The 19,933-nt window shown below is 46.2% G+C and overlaps 1 protein-coding gene across 1 annotated transcript in view; it reads left to right on the top strand.

Moving 5' to 3' along the window:
• The window catches only part of LOC142313143 (uncharacterized), a 135,943-nt gene that overhangs the window by 34,378 nt on the left and 81,632 nt on the right, over positions 1–19,933 (top strand). Inside the window, exon 8 of the mRNA XM_075352131.1 lies at positions 13,149–14,303. Within this exon, the coding sequence (XP_075208246.1) occupies positions 13,149–14,303 (1,155 nt within the window). The remainder of the gene's footprint in view (positions 1–13,148; positions 14,304–19,933) is intronic.

Genomic DNA, 19,933 nt, shown 5'->3' with positions numbered 1-19,933 from the left:
CACGGACACGCAGGCAGCCGGCGGGCCTCCAGCACGGACACGCAGGCAGCCGGCGGGCCTCCAGCACGGACACGCAGGCAGCCACAGTGAGGCGGCCGGTCGCCTTCACAGACAGGCGGCCGGCCGCCTTCACAGACAGGCGGCGGGCCGCCCGCACAGAGAGGCGGCAGGGGGGCGCCCGCACAGACAGGCGGCAGGGGGGCGCCCGCACAGACAGGCGGCAGGGGGGCGCCCGCACAGACAGGCGGCAGGGGGGCGCCCGCACAGACAGGCGGCAGGGGGGTGCCCGCACAGACAGGCGGCAGGGGGGCGCCCGCACAGACAGGCGGCAGGGGGGCGCCCGCACAGACAGGCGGCAGGGGGGCGCCCGCACAGACAGGCGGCAGGGGGGCGCCCGCACAGACAGGCGGCAGGGGGGCGCCCGCACAGACAGGCGGCGGGGGGCGCCCGCACAGACAGGTGGCGGGCCGACCGCACAGACAGGCGGCCGGCCGACCGCACAGACAGGCTCCGGCCGGGGGTGAGGGGGGAGGGAGGGAAATCAGCGCTGGGGAGATTCGTTTACTGTACCAGCAGCAGCACAGGCAGCGCTCCTCTCTATGCCACGTCTACTAGGATGGTAGGAGGGAAAAGCAGGGAGGCGGAGAGAGAGTGGGTGGGCGGAGCCCGGGAGCCGGCCGTCCCGCCCGTGGCAACGGGACAAACAACGTAAAGCGTGAAAGTCCCGCTGTATCCGGGACGGTTGGGAGGTATGCAGCATGTTAGAATGTGTACATAAGATCCCGCTGGTGGTGGCCGCAGTTTATAGGCCCCAAATCTGGTGACAGGTTCCCTTTAAAGTGAACCTGTCAGGTGCAATATGCACTCAGAGCCAGGAGCAGTTCTGGGTGTATATTGCTAATCCCTGCCTAACCGTCCCTGTATACACTAGCATAGATAAAGAGATCAAGAACAAATATTTTTAAAGATCTTATATCTTATGCTAATGAGCGCGGGGACTAGTCACAAGGGCGTTACTTCACTTGGCTAGTCGGCTCGCATAGCATGTTAGCATGTTATTACGCCCCTGTGTGAGTACTAATACGCTATATGAGCCGACTAGCCAAGTGAAGTAACGCCCTTGGGACTAGTCCCCGCGCTAATTAGCATAAGATATAAGCTCTTTAAAAATACTTTTTCTATAGATGCCTTTATCTATGCTGGTGTATACAGGGACAGTTAGGGAGGGATTAGCAATATACACCCAGAACTGCTCCTGGCTCTGAGTGCAGATTGCACCTGATAGGTTCCCTTTAAAGGGAAACTGTCACCAGAAATTTAGCAAAAAAAATAAAAGATTCCCCTCTGCAGCTCCTGGGATGAATTCTGGAAAGGTTCCTGTTGCTATTGTGCCCCCTTTGAGACCTAAAATAATACTTTATGAAGTCTTACCTTTTTGTATGCAAATCTGTTTTTATGGTCACGGGGGCGGGCTGCCTGGCGTCCGTTATTCCCCCTCCTGCCGTTGTACGCCGTCCCCCATTGCTCATTTCCATACATGAGGACGCCTTCCTCATGTAACTGTCCTCCTGAAGTTTTGTGCATGCCCAGTGCCACTCTCGCGGGAGTAAGCACTGTGCAAAGTGTGAACGCTTTTGAGGTGATTGCGCAGGCACGAGATTATGGGCGGCGCTGTGATTGTCATCAGCAGCGTCATCCAAGTACCCACCCATAATCTCGTGCCCGCGCTTCTCACTCTGCCTCCACCGTTATGCGCAAGCACTGGCCATATGAACCACGTTACCTATTACCATGGGCGCGAGATTATGGGCGGCGCTGTGATTGTCATCAGCAGCGTCATCCAAGTACCTGCCCATAATCTCGTGCCCGCGCTTCTCACTCTGCCTCCACCGTTATGCGCAAGCACTGGCCATATGAACCACGTTACCTATTACCATGGGCGCGAGATTATGGGCGGCGCTGTGATTGTCATCAGCAAAGTCATCCAAGTACCCGCCCATAATCTCGTGCAAGCAGTAATAGGTAACATGGTTCATATGGCCAGCACTTGCGCATAACGGTGGAGTCAGAGGGAAAAGTGCGGGCACGAGATTATGGGCGGGTACTTGGATAACGCTGCTGATGACAATCACAGCGCCGCCCATAATCTCGTGCCTGCGCAATCACCTGAAAAAGCGTTCACATGCGCAAAACTTCGGGAGGACAGTTACATGAGGAAGGCATCCTTGTGTATGTAAATGAGCAATGGGGGACTGCGTAAAGCGGCAGGAGGGGGAATAACGGACGCCAGACAGCCCACCCCCGTGACCATAAAAACACATTTGCATACAAAAAGGTAAGACTTCATAAAGTATTTTTGTAGGTCTCAAAGGGGGCACAATAACAACAGGAACCTTTCTAGAAGCAGCCCAGGAGCTGCAGAGGGGAATCTTTTATTTTTATTGTGAAATTTCTGCTGACATGTTCCCTTTAACTGGTAGGGGAGCCAGGATAAAGCAGAGCTGAAGCTGTTGGGAAGCTAGGACCCAGCAGCTCTGCTCCACAGGCAGGAGACCACTGATTGGTAAGCTAATAGAAGCCTGCAGATGCCACTCTGCATAGGTTATTGTCACTGCTATCTGCAGGAGAGAGAAGTGCTGATTGCACGGTCTCCTCAGCTTCCTGACTCCCCGCGTGTCTGCAGCAGTGAGAAGCCGCACAGGGGGAGTCAGAGAACAGCTGCAGACAAACGCAGGCTCCGGGACTGGGGGGGGTCGGCTCTGGTGCAGGGGGGGGGCTCTGCTGCAGGGGGGGGGGGGGGCTCTGCTGCGGGGGGGGGTCGCTCTGCTGCAGGGGGGTCGCTCTGCTGCAGGGGGTGATTCATACCTCAGCAGCAGTCACAGGAGTAGGTGCACGCTCGGCTCTGTAATGAATAGTAGAAGGGAGAAACAGCGAGGCGGGGCTACAGTGGGTGGGTGGAGCCGGGACAAACAGCCTCACGGGCGGGACCCGGGATCAAAGGCTCAGAAGAGGGACTGTCCCGCTGTATCCGGGACGGTTGGGAGGTATGCACACGGCTCTGCTCCGTACACCTCGTACACACACGGCTCTGCTCCGTACACCTCGTACACACACGGCTCTGCTCCGTACACCTCGTACACACTCGGCTCTGCTCCGTACACCTCGTACACACATGGCTCCGCTCCGTACACGTCATACACACTCGGCTCTGCTACATCCACACTGTAAACCCCTCCTGACCCCACACATAAACTTCCCCTCATCCAGCACCATGACAACCAGCACAGCAGAGCCCTGCATACACTGAGGAGCTGATCATGTGACCCCTGACTCCTCCCCTCCATGTGACATCATCACAGGTCCTGTAAGCACAGAGCAGCCATATATCTAGTGTGCGGCTCTGCAGGTGGAGGTAGGTGCAGGGTATTATATATCTAGTGTGCGGCTCTGCAGGTGGAGGTAGGTGCAGGGTATTATATATCTGTGTGCGGCTCTGCAGGTGGAGGTAGGTGCAGGGTATTATATATCTAGTGTGCGGCTCTGCAGGTGGAGGTAGGTGCAGGGTATTATATATCTAGTGTGCGGCTCTGCAGGTGGAGGTAGGTGCAGGGTATTATATATCTAGTGTGCGGCTCTGCAGGTGGAGGTAGGTGCAGGGTATTATATATCTAGTGTGCGGCTCTGCAGGTGGAGGTAGGTGCAGGGTATTATATATCTAGTGTGCGGCTCTGCAGGTGGAGGTAGGTGCAGGGTATTATATATCTAGTGTGCGGCTCTGCAGGTGGAGGTAGGTGCAGGGTATTATATATCTAGTGTGCGGCTCTGCAGGTGGAGGTAGGTGCAGGGTATTATATATCTAGTGTGCGGCTCTGCAGGTGGAGGTAGGTGCAGGGTATTATATATCTAGTGTGCGGCTCTGCAGGTGGAGGTAGGTGCAGGGTATTATATATCTAGTGTGCGGCTCTGCAGGTGGAGGTAGGTGCAGGGTATTATATATCTAGTGTGCGGCTCTGCAGGTGGAGGTAGGTGCAGGGTATTATATATCTAGTGTGCGGCTCTGCAGGTGGAGGTAGGTGCAGGGTGTTATATATCTAGTGTGCGGCTCTGCAGGTGGAGGTAGGTGCAGGGTGTTATATATCTAGTGTGCGGCTCTGCAGGTGGAGGTAGGTGCAGGGTATTATATATCTAGTGTGCGGCTCTGCAGGTGGAGGTAGGTGCAGGGTATTATATATCTAGTGTGCGGCTCTGCAGGTGGAGGTAGGTGCAGGGTGTTATATATCTAGTGTGCGGCTCTGCAGGTGGAGGTAGGTGCAGGGTGTTATATATCTAGTGTGCGGCTCTGCAGGTGGAGGTAGGTGCAGGGTGTTATATATCTAGTGTGCGGCTCTGCAGGTGGAGGTAGGTGCAGGGTATTATATATCTAGTGTGCGGCTCTGCAGGTGGAGGTAGGTGCAGGGTATTATATATCTAGTGTGCGGCTCTGCAGGTGGAGGTAGGTGCAGGGTATTATATATCTAGTGTGCGGCTCTGCAGGTGGAGGTAGGTGCAGGGTATTATATATCTAGTGTGCGGCTCTGCAGGTGGAGGTAGGTGCAGGGTATTATATATCTAGTGTGCGGCTCTGCAGGTGGAGGTAGGTGCAGGGTATTATATATCTAGTGTGCGGCTCTGCAGGTGGAGGTAGGTGCAGGGTATTATATATCTAGTGTGCGGCTCTGCAGGTGGAGGTAGGTGCAGGGTATTATATATCTAGTGTGCGGCTCTGCAGGTGGAGGTAGGTGCAGGGTATTATATATCTAGTGTGCGGCTCTGCAGGTGGAGGTAGGTGCAGGGTATTATATATCTGGTGTGCGGCTCTGCAGGTGGAGGTAGGTGCAGGTTATTATATATCTAGTGTGCGGCTCTGCAGGTGGAGGTAGGTGCAGGGTATTATATATCTGGTGTGCGGCTCTGCAGGTGGAGGTAGGTGCAGGTTATTATATATCTAGTGTGCGGCTCTGCAGGTGGAGGTAGGTGCAGGTTATTATATATCTAGTGTGCGGCTCTGCAGGTGGAGGTAGGTGCAGGGTATTATATATCTAGTGTGCGGCTCTGCAGGTGGAGGTAGGTGCAGGGTATTATATATCTAGTGTGCGGCTCTGCAGGAGGAGGTAGGTGCAGGGTATTATATATCTAGTGTGCGGCTCTGCAGGTGGAGGTAGGTGCAGGGTATTATATATCTAGTGTGCGGCTCTGCAGGTGGAGGTAGGTGCAGGGTATTATATATCGCCTCCATACTCCGCGGCACTGTACACACTATTATCACCGTCACGCTCTCTATAGACTTTCCTCACACTCGCGGTCAGTGTTGGCCTCGGATGGCAGAGCCCCTCCTGTAACACTGACTCTGGGGGGCTGCTCAGCTCCGGGCAGATGTCACCTTCCCCTCAGTCACATATTTCCCGCTTTTTCTATATGATAATACAGTGTTTGTTGCTTTACATTGCGCATTTATTAATTTCTGCCTCTGTACTAACACGACGGCTTGTCTTTTTCCCCGCATTCAGTATTTCTGAATGACTCCATTCACTTTACTGTTTATTGCGCTGAAAAGATTGAACAAAATTCCAGATTTGGGGAAGTTTGGGGAAAAAAAACCAAAACCCATTTCCACCATTGGTGTATTCACACTGACGAGCAAAAGGATAACAATGTTTTGCACTTTTGACTTTCAGGCTCTATGTCTCACCATCCACTACAGGGCCACCATCAGGGCATTACTACTGTGACTGGTATAACGGGGTCCGTGAAGAGAGGGGACCCAGCCAGACCCTCTGATCTCTGATGGGGGAGTGCTGATCTCTGCCCGGGCCCACTGATCTCTGCTGTGGGGCCCGCTGATCTCTGTCCGTGGCCGCCCGCCGACCCCAGCCCCTGTCTTGCTTCAGCTAGATCAGGGGTGGGGAACCTCCACCCCGTGGTCTCCTCCCTCTGCTGTGAGCCTCCTGCCTCCCTCTGCTGTGAGCCTCCTGCCTCCCTCTGCTGTGAGCCTCCTGCCTCCCTCTGCTGTAAGCCTCCTGCCTCTCTGCTGTGAGCCTCCTGCCTCCTGCTGCTGTGAGCCTCCTGCCTCCCTCTCCTGTGAGCCTCCTGCCTCCCTCTGCTGTGAGCCTCCTGCCGCTGTGAGCCTCCTGCCTCCCGCCGCTGTGAGCCTCCTGCCTCCCGCCGCTGTGAGCCTCCTGCCTCCCGCCGCTGTGAGCCTCCTGCCTCCCGCCGCTGTGAGCCTCCTGCCTCCCGCCGCTGTGAGCCTCCTGCCTCCCGCCGCTGTGAGCCTCCTGCCTCCCGCCTCTGTGAGCCTCCTGCCTCCCGCCGCTGTGTGCCACCCTCGCAGTGCTGTGTGCCACCCTCCCTCCAGTGTTGTCTGTGCTCCTTCACTCCTGTTCATGTCCTCCAGTCCTGTTTGTGCCCCTCTAGTGTTGTCCGTGCCACTGCCAGTGCTGTCCATGCCCAGCAGTACTGTCCGAGCTCCAGCCCCTCCTGTGATGTGTATATGCCCCCCGGCCCCTCCTGTGAAATATACATATGTGCTCAGCCCCTCCTGTGATGTATGTTCCTTCAGCATCTCCTACATGATGTATATGATTTATCAATCTGTTGACTGTGCTCCAGACCGAGACAAACTTGGAAAAGCAGTTGTGAGAAGCCACATAATCAATATCACTGAACATCACAGCTGCACCAAAGAGAAGCAGCTCCAGCCACCAGAGTAAGGGTTAATTAATTAATTGACCAAATATATTAGGATAATTTTCAAGCTGATAATTTTTGGCGACCCCGAAGGGTGGTAGAAATTTCCAAATGGCCCCAGCAGAAAAAAGGTTCCCCGCCCCTGGTCTAGATGCACGGGAGGGAGCTGAAATGCATCACGGCTCACTGCTTAGAGAAAAGGCCGTGCGACGTGGGAGCCAGGGAGGGTGAGCAAAATGTTTGGATTTTTTGCAGCAGACAAATATGCCCGGAGGCCCCCAGGATGACACAAATATACCAGAGTGTGCCTGGGATATATATATATATATATATATATATATATGTACACACCAGGAGGCCCCTAGGATGTGACATCTATACAAGGAGGAAGATACATACACCATGAGTGGCCCAGGAAGGGGTCATATATACCAAAATGACATAAATATATATGTGTGTGTGTGTGTGTGTGTGTATATACAATGCCTACAAGTAGTATTCAACCCCCTGCAGATTTAGCAGGTTTACACATTCGGAATTAACTTGGCATTGTGACATTTGGACTGTAGATCAGCCTGGAAGTGTGAAATGCAGCAAAAAAGAATGTTATTTCTTTTTTTATTTTTTTTTTAAATTGTGAAAAGTTTATTCAGAGGGTCATTTATTATTCAACCCCTCAGACCACCAGAATTCTGTTTGGTTCCCCTAAAGTATTAAGAAGTATTTCAGGCACAAAGAACAATGAGTTTCACATGTTTGGATTAATTATCTCTTTTTCCAGCCTTTTCTGACTAATTAAGACCCTCCCCAAACTTGTGAACAGCACTCATACTTGGTCAACATGGGAAAGACAAAGGAGCATTCCAAGGCCATCAGAGACAAGATCGTGGAGGGTCACAAGGCTGGCAAGGGGTACAAAACCCTTTCCAAGGAGTTGGCCCTACCTGTCTCCACTGTTGGGAGCATCATCCGGAAGTGGAAGGCTTATGGAACTACTGTTAGCCTTCCACGGCCTGGACAGCCTTTGAAAGTTTCCACCCGTGCCGAGGCCATGCTTGTCCGAAGAGTCAAGGCTAACCCAAGGACAACAAGGAAGGAGCTCCGGGAAGATCTCATGGCAGTGGGGACATTGGTTTCAGTCAATACCATAAGTAACGTACTCCACCGCAATGGTCTCCTTTCCAGACGAGCCCGTAAGGTACCTTTTACTTTCAAAGCGTCATGTCAAGGCTCGTCTACAGTTTGCTCATGATCACTTGGAGGACTCTGAGACAGACTGGTTCAAGGTTCTCTGGTCTGATGAGACCAAGATCGAGATCTTTGGTGCCAACCACACACTTGACGTTTGGAGACTGGATGGCACTGCATACGACCCCAAGAATACCATCCCTACAGTCAAGCATGGTGGTGGCAGCATCATGCTGTGGGGCTGTTTCTCAGCCAAGGGGCCTGGCCATCTGGTCCGCATCCATGGGAAGATGGCTAGCACGGCCTACCTGGAGATTTTGGCCAAGAACCTCCGCTCCTCCATCAAGGATCTTAAGATGGGTCGTCATTTCATCTTCCAACAAGACAATGACCCAAAGCACACAGCCAAGAAAACCAAGGCCTTGTTCAAGAGGGAAAAAATCAAGGTGTTGCAGTGGCCTAGTCAGTCTCCTGACCTTAACCCCATTGAAAACTTGTGGAAGGAGCTCAAGACTAAAGTCCACATGAGACACCCAAAGAACCTAGATAACTTGGAGAAGATCCGCATGGAGGAGTGGGCCAAGATAACTCCAGAGACCTGTGCAGGCCTGATCAGGTCTTATAAAAGACGATTATTAGCTGTAATTGCAAACAAGGGTTATTCCACAAAATATTAAACCTAGGGGTTGAATAATAATTGACCCACACTTTTATGTTGAAAATGTATTAAAATTTAACTGAGCAACATAACTTGTTGGTTTGTAAGATTTATGCATCTGTTAATAAATCCTGCTCTTGTTTGAAGTTTGCAGGCTCTAACTTATTTGCATCTTATCAAACCTGCTAAATCTGCAGGGGGTTGAATACTACTTGTAGGCACTGTGTGTGTATGTATGTATGTATGTGTATGTGTATATATATATATATATATATATATATATATATATATATATATATATATATATATATATATATATATATATATATATATATATATATATAATGTCATTATATATATTACATGTTTTCCAAGAGTGTCAGTGAGACTGTAGGAGGTTTGATGGCAGGAGGCAGAGCTGGGGTGGAGCCTGGGCAGAGTCCCAAGGGAGCCGAAAAATGTGGCCAGTATGGGGCCTTGAAATTCCTAGTGGCGGCCCTGATCCACTACAGCTTCCAGCTGAAAATTACAACCTTCATTTTATAGACAATCATCCTGGCTATATCCTACAAAAATATAATTTGTAGCTATTTAGCATATGATTAGTTATGCGGACTCTTCTCATGTCACTGCATTGTTACTGTTTTGCTTCTAAAAATCAAAATGTAAATTTGTATTATTTTGTGAATATTTTGTAAATCCACCTTTGGCTTTCACCCACCTGAATCCTTCTGGGCTCTCGATCAGATTCATGTATGTCTCCACTGAAATCTGAACCCAGATGTGTTCTCCACGTTCCCAGTGTTGGTGTATACTGGTCAGGTCTCTTCTCCACGTTCCAGTGTTGGTGTATACTTGTCAGGTCTCTTCTCCACGTTCCCAGTGTTGGTGTATACAGGTCAGGTCTCGTCTTGTAGGATCCTCATATATAGCTCAGCATTGAGACAACAATCGATCCTGGTCAAGTATCCATTGCTTTTGACTGAGAAACCCTCATATATTCAGGCTTCCTCCATGGATCTTGGCAGTTCCTTCAATTTCTCGATTCGTTTGCCCCTCTTTTCCCTTGCTTCTTCAAGACCCATTTGCCCCCATTAGGGCCGTCTATTGACTTTCATCTCATCGCTCCACATCACCCGTTTCCAATCTTCTTCTTTCCACTTTTCATACTTTTTTGCAAACTCAAGCAGACACTTCTTATGATAATATTGTAGTTGAGGCTTCTTCACCTATTTTCGGGCCACCATTCCAGCCTTGCATTACTTGTGTCACTTGGTGCTTGCATGGACGTCTGTGATGTCACTATTATGAAGCATATGAGCCATCTCCACTGTCGGGTTTTGTCTCCAGAACTGATAGACCTTGTGATGAGCGACTTGTTGACTCCAATAGTTTGCCTGGACGTCACCTCTTGGCTTTTCAATGGATGGACGGACTTCATTTCTTATTCTTCCAACTGTTATGGCCTCAAAAGTTGCAGTTTGGCAATTTTCTTGGCCAAGAGACCACTATCAATGAGCTGGATGATCCTTTTTTTCTTCTCTTGGGAAATCCTCAGCTTGGCTCCTCGATTCCAACCAGTGACCTTTCTCTTTGGAATCAACCTAATAACACACTGAGCTATTAGGGAATGTGAGAACAGGTTGTAATTTGTAGTATACAAGAAGAAAAAGAGCGAAACAGTAACAATGCAGCAACATGATGATAATGTGCATAACTAATCATATGCTAAATAGTTGGACGTGAAAATGGGTGATTTCCAATGAGGTTCAGTTCACATGGGAATCCTCTGTGACCTCTAGATGTATGAAGTGCTCACATTATTGCTTCATACCGATATCACAACTGTAGTAATTGTATTTCATATGTGTTTACACCGGCTCATCTTCCCATACAGATCCCTACAATATCGGATCCTCTCAGTGGAAATCTTCTCTATAAAAGATTTTTCCTGATTGACCCGTGAAGGATGAATATGGACAGGGACAAGATGGCGGAGAGGATATTACACCTCACCCTAGAGATCCTCTTCCGGCTTACTGGAGAGGTGAGATTCTGATGACGTCACATTACATCTTTCTTATCTATGGGAATAACAGATGGACAGAACTGGAGAGGTGAGGACTCTGGAAATGTCTGTAGTGAGATTTATTACTGTGTCTCTCCATAACCAGGATTACACAGTAGTGAAGAAGACCTCTAGTGAGCGCTGTCAGGCCCCTGTGTCTGAGGGATGGGGAAGACCCCTGAGCCCAATCACAGGGCCTCCACCTCACCCCCCGATACATCAGGACATCAATGACCAGAAGATCCTAGAACTCACCTACAAGATGATTGAGCTGCTGACTGGAGAGGTGACACTGCTGGGAATGCTGGGACATTATACAGTAACGCTATGAAGGAATCGGGGGTGACGGTATCATTGTATGTGTCAGGTTCCTATAAGGTGTCAGGACGTCACCGTCTATTTCTCCATGGAGGAGTGGGAGTATTTAGAAGGACACAAAGATCTGTACAAGGACGTCATGATGGAGGATCCCCAGCCCCTCACATCACCAGGTAATAGACAGGACTAAATACACACGGCCTATAATTATCTGTATGTAAGGAATGAATTCAGTCCCTGTATGTGTCTCCTCCAGTTCTATCCAGTAAGAGGACAACACCAGAGAGATGTCCCCGTCCTCTTCTCCCACAGGACTGTAAACAAGAAGATCACGATGTTCCTCAGGATGTGATTCCTCCAGCTTTATCCAGTAAGATATCTACTCATGTACTTTCTGCACTAATTTTCTGTTTACATTTTTAGGCTTTCTGCTCTGTTTTTTTTCAGCTGTATTTTCTTTGCTTCTGCTTCTTCTGCTGTTTTGTTTTTAGTGCCTTCTCTATGTCGTTATGATGGCAACTCAAAAACCTGCATAGGGTTCATGAATACCCTGTTTCGTCGAAAAGAGGACCTACACCAAAAATAAGACCTAACATGATTTTATAGGATTTTTGCAGAAGGCTTGAAATATAAGCCCTACTCTGAAAATAAGCCCTAGTTACAGTCAGGGCCAGCGTTGGGAGGAGTCAAACTGCAATTTCTCAGGCACCCCACTCTCTTATGGTCCCCATCAGTTGTATTCTAAGGTTGATAGCTTTGCAGTCATCAAAAGGCCTTAAACTATGTCACATGATGTAACCAAAGGTCTCTTAAATACAGGAGTCTAAATGAACTGAACAGAAGACAGGCGGGCATGCAGGACTGGCATTAGGGGAACGGAAGTGCATACTGAGCAATTTCACAAGGCCTCCATTCTCGTAGCGGCCCCAGTGTTTATATGCTTATTATAGGACGGCTTAAGGACCTTTTCTGACAATGTCTTTGATCACATACTGTAGAGTAGAAAGTATCGTTCGCCCACCTTCTGTGTATGCTGGCTGGACTATTTAATGCCAGCTATAGTTTACCTATATTGGTCAGGTGAGGTGTTGTGATCCAGACTTACAGGTGGTTGTTGTGCATTATTGCTGTGAGCTGTTGTGGTGTTAACCCTTGTTGTCTTTTTCTTGCTGCCTTCCTGCTGTTGCTTTTCTTTTTAGTCTCTCACTGTTTATTTCTGTGAGTTTGCAATGTGTCCCGTCTGTCTTAATCTGTGTTTCCCGTCTGTCTTAATCTGTGTTTCCATCATATTTCTACCCCTTGCCAGGGGGGATAAGAGATTAGATATGGTCTGGAGAATAGTAAGGCACAGGACTTCGGCATCTCCATCTCCAGGGGTAATCCAGAGGTTAGGAATAGCTTAGGGTCCATGAGGGACAGTATAGGAGCCCCCCTTTCCCTCATTATCCTGCAGTCACATTGTGACAATCAATCAGATTATGTAGCACATTCCAGAGAACTGGTGCTAGGAATGGGAGATCCAAATTAACAAAGATGTAACTCCTAAGGCCCCGTTACACGCAGCTACATCGCTAACGAGATATCGCTGGGGTCACGGAATTCATGACGCACATCCGGCCTCGTTAGCGACGTTGTTGCATGCGACACCTACGAGCGACCGCTAACGATCGAAAATACTCACTTGATCGTTGACACGTCGTTCATTTTCAAAATATCGTTGCTGGTGCTGGACGCAGGTTGTTCGTCGTTCATGAGGCAGCACACATTGCTACGTGTGACGTACGTTCCTGCGTCCTCCGGCAACAAAGTGGGCGTGTCGTTAATGCGGCTGGTCTCCGCCCCTCCGCTTCTACTGGCGGGTTGCTGTGTGACGTCGCACGAACCTCCCCTTTAAAAAAGAGGTTGAAGGTAAGTCCGTTTTACTCGTCCTAGTGATATTGTTCGCAACGTGCAACGATTTGCCCGTGATGCACAAACAACGGGGGCGGGTGCTTTCGCTAGCGACATCGCTAGCGACGTTGCTGCGTGTAAAGCAGCCTTTAGATGTCGAAATTGGACAACAGATTCAGAATACATTTTTTCCTAATTTTAATTTCTGATGTTATGGTTTAAAAAAAAAAAAAAAAAGTACTTTCATTATAATATCGTTATAAAATAATAACATTGTGTTTATTTTTAGCAGATGACTGTATTGGGAGTTCAGATGGACCTCTAATATCTTCAGAATTTATAACAGATGATGAAAGTATCGTACATGATACATATGAAGATCATGCTGTTGTCCCAGATATACCTCCAGTCCTTCATCGGAAAGCTCTAGCATCTGATCTTTTCAAACAAGTCCAAAATTCCGATTTTTCACAGAATTGTAAGCAAAATGAAAGTTACAGAAGGGATGTGAAACATGAAATGGCTCCTACAAGGAAGAAACCATTTTCATGCTCAGAATGTGGGAAATTTTTTACCAGAAAATCACATCTTAATATCCATCAAAAAATTCACACAGGGGAGAAGCCATTTTCATGTTCAGAGTGTGGAAAATGTTTTATTCAGAAATCAGACCTTTTTAGACATCAGAAAACTCACACAGGGGAAAAGCCATTTTCATGTTCAGAGTGTGGAAAATGTTTTATTCAGAAAATAGACCTTGTTAAGCATCAAAGATCTCACACAGGGGAGAAGCCATTTTTATGTTCAGAATGTGGGAAATGTTTTATTCAGAAAATAGGCCTTGTTATGCATCAAAGATTTCACACAGGGGAGAAGCCATTTTCATGTTCAGAGTGTGGGAAACGTTTTATTCGGAAATCAGAACTTGTTGTGCATCAGAAAAATCACAAAAGGGTGAAGCCATTTTCATGTTCAGAGTGTGGGAAATGTTTTATTCGTAAATCACATTTTGTTAGTCATCAAAGATCTCATACAGGGGAGAAGCCATTTTCATGTCCAGAATGTGGTAAAGGTTTTATTCGTAAATCACATTTTGTTAGTCATCAAAGATCTCATACAGGGGAGAAGCCATTTTCATGTTCAGAGTGTAGGAAATGTTTTATTCACAAATCACACCTTGTTAAACATCAGACAACTCACACAGGGATGAAGACATTTTCATGTTCAGAGTGTGGAAAATGTTTTCACTGGAAATCAGATCTTGTTTTGCATCAAAGATTTCACACAGGGGAGAAGCCATTTTCATGTTCAGATTGTGGGCAATGTTTTATTCAGAAATCAAACCTTGTTAGACATCAGGCAAATCACACAGGGGAGAAGCCATTTTCATGTTCAGAGTGTGGAAAATGTTTTATTCAGAAATCACACCTTCTTAGACATCAGACAACTCACACAGGGGTGAAGACATTTTCATGTTTAGAGTGTGGGAAATGTTTTACTAGGAAATCAGGTCTTGTTTACCATCAAAAAAATCACACAAAATAAACCATTTTTATCTTCTGAATGTAGAAAATGTAATTCTCAGAAATCAGATTTTGTTAAACGTGAAGAAGTTGCACAGAGAAGGAACCTTTTTCATGTTGTGAATAAATGAAACGTTTAACTGGTAAATCAAGTCTTGCCACCCATCAGAAAATGCTCAAATAAGAATTGGTGAGGGAAAGAACCATTTTCTTTCTTTTTAAACTTATCGTATTTTTCGGTCCATAAGATGCACCTAGGTTTAGAAGGAGGAAAATAGTGAAAAAGATTGAAGCAAAAAATGTGGTCATGACACACTGTTATGGGGGGGGGGGGAAATCTGCTGCTGACACTGTTTCTGGGGTAATATCCCCCAATTTCTAATGCAATGTGTTTGATGACTTTCCCTTTTAAATAGTGCTTATCACAAATCTGTGTCTGCCTCTTTTTAGTTACTAAAACAGTGGAGAACTGCAGCTTAGTGAATTTTCTAAATATGATCCAGTGACAAAACTTTTGGAGGTGTACCTAATGTCCTCCAAAAGGAACTTCCAGGTTTTGAGATCCCACAACCCTCAGAAATTACGCTCACCGTGAAAGAGTGAGCTGTACGACCCCAGCTCTGCGAAATCCTTCAGCAGTTCAGTAAAATCTTAAGAGTATGTGACCACGCTGGATTAGTTGAGGGAGCAATGTCTCGTGATTAGAGCAGCTGCAGAGATTTGTGGGATCCCGCTCTACACACTGAGATCCCACAAAATGGAAATTCGAGCTCCACTTTGTTAGCAAGATGGGTATTTCAAGAGCCTTTAGGAATATTTGTAAAATATTTTGATACTGGATTATTTTTAGATAATTCACTAATCTCAGGTTGCCCACTGCTTTATTTACTAAAAAGTGCAGCCCCAGATTGGAGAAAGGAACTCTGAAGTATATCACATTGTATATAATTGCATTTCAAAACTTGTTATTTTGTTAATAAATGTTTGTAAATATATATTCTTCATGCCTGTCTTTCTCTATTGTTTAGATGTGATGATTTTGCCTTAGAACCTCTGGACGTGAGGCAGAGCTATAGGCATTTTACACAAAAATAGTGAGGGGATATCACAGAGGTGTCATGGCCGGGTAACAATCCAGTGGCAGCAAGTGTTAGAAAATCCCAGCGATCGGCAGGAGGTGTTATCTGACAGTTCTGTTTCTGCAGCAGCAGACTCTATTACCCTGGGAAACTGTCAGTTTTTTTTCTCAGTTGCCAGCCTATGGCTTCCTTTATAAACCTCACCCTGGGTGCAGTTTATAGTCTGTCCTGGGTGTGGTCTGCAGCAGTTGTCTCTTCTTGTTGTTCCAGAGACTTCTGTGGTAGCTGCTCCTAAGATAAGTGTTTCACTTTTGCTATGTACCTGGGTTCAGTTGGTAGCATTTGTCTCCCCTGTATTGTTTCCTCTTGTCTCCCTTAGCGTTAGTGGCGTTGACGAAGAGCTCATACCCGCCATCCTTACTTAGGGCCCAGCTCAGGGTTTGCATAGGGTGAGGTATCCCTGCTGGGTGACAGATTTGGAACCTGTATAGGGTTGATGAGGGCAGTGATGGTGAGCTGCAGGTTATTGTCAGGGGTCACCACTTCCCCCTTTCCCTAGTGATAGGGCATTCTTTTCCCTTTTCCTTTGTATTGTACTATACGGCAAGTATAGCATCATACCTGGCCAGGACAGGGGAGAATTGAATCAGACTATGCATCCTAGATATGTGGAAGTAGTGAACACACTCTGATCCTAATTAATCAAAGCTATTATGCCAAAAAAATTGTCACACAAGCTTTGAAACGTGTAAGAAATGTGGATCAATCCATAGTTGTGCCAAATTTTGGTGGCTTTTGGCATTTTCACTCCAAAATTGGCAGAGTTTGGGTGGCACGGGGGCGTGATACCACAGCTCCTTTGATTAATGACGAGCTGTGGTGTTCCCTATGCCATAAATCTCACTCCAGTCCCAGAAGGGAGTAAAATTTCTAGCATGGCACAAGCAGGCACATGCCACTTGTCAAAAGCTCCAGATTCCCAGATTCATGAATAGGTATGCACCACTTCATTGAATCAGGAGTGGCCCCCACAAAAACTAGGCTATTTATTTTATAAAAAATGATCCCTTTACAAAGGATAATTGTTGTTATATAAAAAAAAAAAGGGTGTTTTATGTCTGACATCTAAGTTATTTTTTTTTTTGGTGGGGCTACCCACAAATAGACATGAGCGGAACTGTTGAAGTTTGGGTTCGGCTTTTTCAGCCAGACTTTAGATAACCCAATGGAAGTCACTGATTGGTCAGTTTGTGTCTCCGCCCACATGCAACCAGCCATAAACAGAGCATTTCTGGGGAAGGGAGGGTGATTTTTCTTTTTCTTGTACACAATATCTCCTATAACGATGTTTTTTACCCCCTCGTGAAAGCCATTCAAACACTGCACTTTACTGAGCACCAGGCATACCTGAACACACCGATGCTAGATCGAGTGGTTAGGAAAAGCACCAAAACTCCGAAATCAAACACTGATGTTTTTTTTTGTATAAAGTCTGTGTTCAGTACAAACTTTACTGGTCGGGTTCGCTCATCTCTGCTCACAAACCTTTATTACAGTTTAGATTATGGGTGTACAAGAGACCAGAACTAAAAGGGGTCTATCTCTTGGTGAAGAGCAAGTAACATTTATGATACTTATGCTGGGTTTTGTAAATTTATTGGGAATTTGTCACTAAGTGTTTACCCCTTAATTAAAAATCAGAATATTATAACGGGACTCTGATTCCAATGATGTGTCACTTACTGGGCTGCTTGCTGTAGTTTTGATAAAAGCACTATTATCGCTAGGGGATTATCACTAAAGAACTAGTAAACCTGCTGCCACGTGTCCTCCATCTCCACTAGCTCTGTATAATCCCGCCTCCACCCCTGATTGGCACCTTTCTGTCTATGCTCATTGTACACAGCTAGCTGCCAATCAGTGGTGTGGGTGGGGTGATGCACAGCAGCATTTCGAGAATTGATAAATCTTCAGCAGATAAAACTAATTGTTATCAAACACTTCAACAAGCAGCCAAGTAAGTGACACATTGCTGGAAATGGAGTTGATTGTGCTATCTAAAATACTCTCGATTTTTCCCACAAATACAATGGATAAATGTTCCTTATTCATGGACCGTCACACAATTATGTAAATTAACCCTTAAATTTCACAATGAATAAAGGATAATCCTCTCAGCACAAAAAGGTTTGATACAAGATGTCACAAACAGTGCTCTGCTGCCCCCAATTGTCAGGACATTTACGCAATTGACCAACAATTAATGGATGAGGCCATGTCTGTTTCCACTAGTAGGCCGATTATTGAAAAGCTCACAGTGAAGATATAGTATATACACCGTGTGCAGAATTATTAGGCAAGTTTTATTTTAGAGGATTTTTTATTATTGATCGACAACTATGTTCTCAATCAATCCAAAAGACTCATAAATATCAAAGCTTAATATTTTTGGAAGTTGGAGTGTTTTTTTTAGATTTGGCTATCTTAGGAGGATATCTGTATATAAATTCCCATCTCACTTGTTTATTTTCATCAGGTAAACCAATATAACTGCACAAAATTTAGAAATAAACATTTCTGACATGCAAAAACAAGCACCCCAAAAATTAGTGACTAATATAGCCACCTTTCTTTATGATGACACTGAACAGCCTACCATCCATAGAGTCTGTCAGTTACTTGATCTGTTTACGCTCAACATTGCGTACAGCAGCCACCACAGCCTCCAGACACTGCCCCAGAGGTGCACTGTTTTCCCTCCCTGTAGATTTCACATTTTATGAGGGACTACAGGTTCTCTATGGGGTTCAGATCAGGTGAACAAGGGGGCCATGTCATTATTTTTTCGTCTTTTAGACGTTTACTGGCCAGCCTTGCTGTGGAGTAGTTGGATGCATTTGATGGAGCATTGTACTGCATGAAAATCATGTTTTTCTTTAACGATACCGACTTCTTCCTGTACCACTGCTTGAAGAAGTTATCTTCCAGAAACTGGCAGTAGGAGTAGGTCTGGGAGTTGAGCGTCACTCCATCCTCAACTCGAAAAGGTCCCACAAGTTCATCTTTGATGATCCCAGCCCATACCAGTACCCACCTTCACTTTGCTGGCGTCTGAGTCGGAGTGGAGCTCTCTTCCCTTTACTGATCCAGCCTCTGGCCCATCCATCTGGCCCATCAAGAGTCACTCTCATTTCATCAGTCCATAAAACCTTTGAAAAATCAGTGTTAATATATTTCTTGGCCCAGTCTTGATGTTTTATCTTATGTTTCTTGTTCAAAGGTGGTGGTTTTTCAGCCTTCCTTACCTTCGCCATGTCCCTGAGTATGGCACACCTTGTGCTTTTTGATACTCCAGTAACGTTGCAGCTCTGAAATATGGCCAAACTGGTGGCAAATGGCATCTTGGCAGGTTCACACTTGATTTTCCTCAATTCATGGGCAGTTATTTTGCGCCTTTTTTTCTCAACATACTTCTTGCAACCCTGTTGGCTATTTGCCATGAAACGCTTGATTGTTCGGTGATCACGCTTCAAAAGTTTGGCAATTTCAAGACTGGCATATAGCTAGATCAGATTATAGACATAATAGATACATAGAGACCTAAAATATAACTTTTAATAATTCATTCATAAAAAGTGAAACTAGTGTTCACTGATTAAAAAATGTGAGAGAAAAAAGAAACAAAATATATAAGTGGGCTTGGTTACCAAGTTCAATTAAACCAATACCCCTTAGAGGACACATAAAATATTCATCAATACAATATACCCACCCAAATTGCGTAGGGCAAAATCCCCAAATTCCCCTCTTATAGTAACCTCCCACAGGAGGGAGCTAGGGATACCTGAAATGGGATAGTAAGACCTCAGCCTGGAGCAGCAAAAAAACAGCTTAAGATCCCAACAAAAGGGAATAGTCTTACCAGGTCAGAAGACGGGCTCTCAGGGCTTTTTCAAGATCAAGGTTATCTAGGTGGCTGTCAACCAGCTCACTAAATCCTAGAATCAGCCTATATTCTACCTCATAACCTCGTTAGGCAAATGTAACACACACTCCCGATGCGTTTCATTAGAGACATTCTTCAGGGGAGTCTAAGTGACACACAAGCTTATTACATGCCGGACATGAAAGCAGCGTAGCCATAGAGATATAATGTAGCCGCAGCATTCACCTTGCGCTTATTGAAGTAAATAAATAAACACGCGGGTATAAAACCAAATCATGTTAGGTATATAAAAGCACCATAATGGGTCAGGCTATGTACCAAATTACAAAATACCAAAGTCAAGGGTACCAGTTAATAAGTTATTCTCCTGATATTAATCATGTAGCAGATAAACAGTAGGGGAAGAAGGAAAAACAAAAACCTGTGTTGATCCAGGGAACTAGTCTGATTGCCGTATGTGGAGTCAGGAAGGAATTTTTTTCCCCATTGGAGCTTATTTGACACATTGGGTTTTTTTTGCCTTCCTCTGGATCAACATGT

The sequence above is a fragment of the Anomaloglossus baeobatrachus genome, chromosome 5 (assembly GCF_048569485.1).
Source record: "Anomaloglossus baeobatrachus isolate aAnoBae1 chromosome 5, aAnoBae1.hap1, whole genome shotgun sequence".
NCBI classification, from domain to species: domain Eukaryota; kingdom Metazoa; phylum Chordata; class Amphibia; order Anura; family Aromobatidae; genus Anomaloglossus; species Anomaloglossus baeobatrachus.
The sequence above is the reverse complement of the archived record's forward strand: the minus strand, read 5'-3'. Positions and strand labels throughout refer to the sequence as shown.